This window comes from Myotis brandtii, unplaced genomic scaffold (assembly GCF_000412655.1).
Source record: "Myotis brandtii unplaced genomic scaffold, ASM41265v1 scaffold568, whole genome shotgun sequence".
NCBI classification, from domain to species: Eukaryota; Metazoa; Chordata; class Mammalia; order Chiroptera; family Vespertilionidae; genus Myotis; species Myotis brandtii.
Genome location: NW_005370122.1, coordinates 462990 through 467103, shown reverse-complemented (window position 1 = coordinate 467103; position 4114 = coordinate 462990). Strand labels below are relative to the sequence as shown.

Sequence of the window (4114 nt, the reverse complement as noted above, 5' to 3'; positions counted from 1 at the left end):
GCCCGTGCAAAGGCCCAGAGAGAAACAGAGGTGCGGCTGCTGGCGAAGCCCAGAGAGAAAGAGAGAGGCAATGGCTAATCAACAGCTGCCACGGAGGCTTCGGATCAGACCCTGTCTCTCTCTTCAGGACTCTCTCTGAGCCTGATCCACAGCCCCCCCTCGGCAGTCAGTGCTGGGTCGCTGCTCCCCCAGCAGCGGTAGTCAGTAGTGGTTCGCCCCAGCAACCCAGTACTGACTGCAGGACTGACTTCTGGTCGGTCAAGCCTTCGGTCATTACAGACCCTTAGTTTTTATATGTTAGGATAGGTAATATTGCTGCCCTAAAGGGAAAGACTTACTGACTATATTTATACCTTTCAGATTCTAGATCAGTGATTCTCAACCTTCTGTTCCTTTAAATACAGTTCGTCATGTTGTGACCCAACCATAAAATTATTTTCGTTGCTACTTCATCCCTGTAATGTTGCTACTGTTATGAATCGTAATGTAAATATCTGATGTGCACGAGGGTCGTTTGACCGACAAAGGGGTCGCGACCCACAGGTTGAGAACCGCTGTTCTAGATCCTGCCAATATGCTTTTAACAGTTTGATAATTGAAACTGGCAATGCAGTTAATTGATAAATATGTAAATGCTGAGAGGTACTTAAATATAGAAAAATAGGAAGAGCAATCTAATAAAAATGTCGCTCAATCATGTATGCATATATAACACATACATGTATACATATATACACATGCATACATATATACATTCACACATACATATAGAATCTTATATACTAGTACTTTCCACATGGGAACTCCAACTTCATAATTTGGAGGAAATGTAAAAAAGAAATACGCCAAAGGAGAAAAAAACACTTTTGTCCTTTTTAAATATTTCCTAGACTCCATTAAAAAAAAATAAGGGGCAGAGAACTGCTATCTGTTGAGCACTTATAATAGATCAAGCATTCTACATTTCAATGCACTTCTACAGTCCTATAAGGCTGATATTATGGCTCCCAGCAAATGGATGAGGGAACTGGAACCTGTAGAGCAGGGGTCCTCAAACTACGGCCCGCGGGCCACATGCAAATACAAATATTTGTTTTTTTACTTCAAAATAAGATATGTGCAGTGTGCATAGGAATTTGTTCATAGTTTTTTTTTAAACTATAGTCCGGTCCTCCAACGGTCTGAGGGACAGTGAACTGGCCCCCTGTTTAAAAAGTTTGAGGATCCCTGCTGTAGAGTGAAATGACTGTCTAAAAGTCACTCAGGCAGTGAGGATTCAAAACACACATCTATCTGCCTCTAAAACTTAAGCTCTTTCCCCACAACTAGACAGAGTCCCTCTAATGAATGCATAATCTCTTTAAGGAAGCACACTAAATGCCCTTTGCAAGTTAAATAATGTAAGCCAGGGACTAATTAAGTATCATATGAGTGATGTAGATTTCATAAGTATCATAAAAATCCTCAAGAGAACATGATTACTGTGGGCTAGGAATAAGTGCAGTTGGCCTAGGCTATATAAGTAAATGGTATATAGCACTTTATATGGCACATAGTAGGTACTCACTACATAGAGGGGTGGGCAAACTTTTTGACTCGAGGGCCACAATGGGTTCTTAAACTGGACTGGAGGGCCGGAACAAAAGCATGAATGGAGTGTTTGTGTGAACTAATATAAATTCAAAGTAAACATCATTACATAAAAGGGTACGGTCTTTTTTCTTTTTAGTTTTATTCATTTCAAACGGGCCGGATCCGGCCCGCGGGCTGTAGTTTGCCCACGGCTGCAATGCACAATCTTGAGCCCGGGTAGAAAACAAGTACCACCATGTGTTAGAACCATTTTCTAATGATGATAATAATGGTGATAACAATGCTCTCTACATAGAAGCTTATTTTTCTTTTAACCTCCAAGATAGTGAATGCATTTTTTGCTAATCTACCTCTTCCTCATTTCCAATTATACCTATGAAGGATCTGGAATGCATATCATAATCCCGTAACAAAGATAAATTCACAATGTAATGGGCTCATAGCTTTGGCCTCTAACTAGGTAAGCCTTTCTGACCATTCTGCTGTTAATGACAAGACCTGTGGCCTAAATAGTTTTTCTTTTTAATTATAAATACAAACCAAAAGAAAATAAACGATGTCATTGTTCTATCTGCATAAAAACCAGGAGACATCCATAAAATAGTGTTCGCCCACATCTGGGATTACTGCCAGCTTGAGGTTTAAAAGAAAGTATTTTCAGATATACATTCAATTGTTCAATAAATATGTAATAAGGTAAGTGAAATAATTAATAAGGTAGTGAAATAATAAACTTTCCCCCTAATTATATAGTATTGGGAGGAATCAGGTTCTTTTTTATTTAATGAGCAACTAATAGTCGCTTGTGATGTCCTATTACAAAATAAAACAGATTACTACTATTAAAACATGCAAAATGCAAAAATGAAGAATGCGTGATTTCATTTATATGAAACTCAAGAACAGGCAAAACTAATCTATGGTGTTAGAAATCAGTATAGTGGTCATCTCCATGGGGTGATTACTCCAGGTACTGTTGGAAACCATCTATTGTATTAGAAATATTTTATGATTTGATCCAAGTGGGAGCTACATGGGCATATACATATATATAAATTCATCAGGACTTACTTTCAAGATTTGGGCACTTTAGTGTAGATAAAGAGTACATCAATGTTTTAAAAGTGTAAAAGGTAGACCATGAAAGTCCTGTTTCTCATGGCCCTCCTAATCACTGTGGTACACTTTTCTATGTATATGCAAACAAATACATGTAAGTTTAACAACAAAATCAGATACCTTTCCATTTCTGTACATATAAGTCCAGCTGAATTCAATACTATTAACCATTAGGAATATCCCGTGAAAAAATCAGTTATTTATCACTTACATATCAAAAATTCTTATTCACCTTTCCTATATCAAAAGTATCCCTGATAGTGGGTGATCACAGTAAACTAATAACCATCCATTTATCCTCATGCTCTAAAATAACAGTGAGATAGAGAAGAAATTCGGTCAACTTTTAGGTCAAAAGATGGGGACAGCCTCTCAGAACATTTATTTTGCTAATGATTAGACCTTTATTGACACCCTGTGAGTTTCTAAGTCCTCTGAGGGCAGGGCTATGTCCATCTTGCATTCCACACACCTACTGTCTATTTTATAGTAGGTGCTCAACAAATATTTCTTAAAATGTGAATAATAAACCTTCCCACTATCCTATAATATTTGGAGTAGTCAGGCACTTTATGGTTCAATGGTTTGTCGTCATAATTCTACAGTATTATGAGGCATAGATTCTGGGCTAAGCAGCGACAGACATGGAACCCCCTTCCCTTCTTTCCAAGTCCAGAATGAAGAAATTGGTTCTACATCAAATTTCCCCATTCTGGGTCCCAACCCTCAGTAAATGGATAAACAAACAAACAAACAAACAAATGCGAGCGCAAATACATAGAGAAACCTAAATCACCGCTCCCTAGGAAGCCCAATCCTGCTCCCTATTCCTATAGGAGCCAGGTGCCTACTCACTCCCCAGGACAAAGCAGGTGCCCAAGTGAGGAGGCAGTCTCAGTCCAGTCCTCCCAAGGTCCTGTTCAGAGCACTCCTGGGTGTGTTACCTGTGGCTTGGCTGGCTCCAGAAACCGGATCTTCTGGTTGCTGCGGCCCACATTGTGGACAGTAATTGATTGGCGGTACACCTTCCCCGCCATCGTGTCCTGAAACTTCACCTCCACCGGAGTCACCCGCAGTTGCAACTCCTTCGGAGTCTCCACTTCTCGAGGGATCAGAGAGCCCCTTGGCGTGTGCATGTCTGCCCTCTAAGTAACACGCCAACAGTTATGGACTTGATCCGCCTAGTACTAGTGTCCACGCAGTCGCTAGGCAACCGTCGGAAGTCTCGCGCGCCTGAAACGCAGCGTCACCCTAGCTGCGCGAGATTTGGCGATTCAAATGAAGAAAGCAGGCATCTGGCCAGAGAACCCCGGGATCAGAGGTGTCACCAGAATAGCTGGAAATCATGCCACAGAAGCCCAAATCCCAGAGACATTTCACTTTGCCATGGCCTGGCAGAATT

The 4114-nt window shown here is 40.6% G+C and overlaps 1 protein-coding gene across 1 annotated transcript in view; it reads right to left on the bottom strand.

Moving 5' to 3' along the window:
• The window catches only part of CFAP47 (cilia and flagella associated protein 47), a 429694-nt gene extending 425846 nt beyond the window's left edge, over positions 1–3848 (bottom strand). Inside the window, 1 exon segment of the mRNA XM_014549721.1 lies at positions 3657–3848. Within this exon segment, the coding sequence (XP_014405207.1) occupies positions 3657–3848 (192 nt within the window).
• Between the last annotated feature and the right edge of the window lie 266 nt (positions 3849–4114).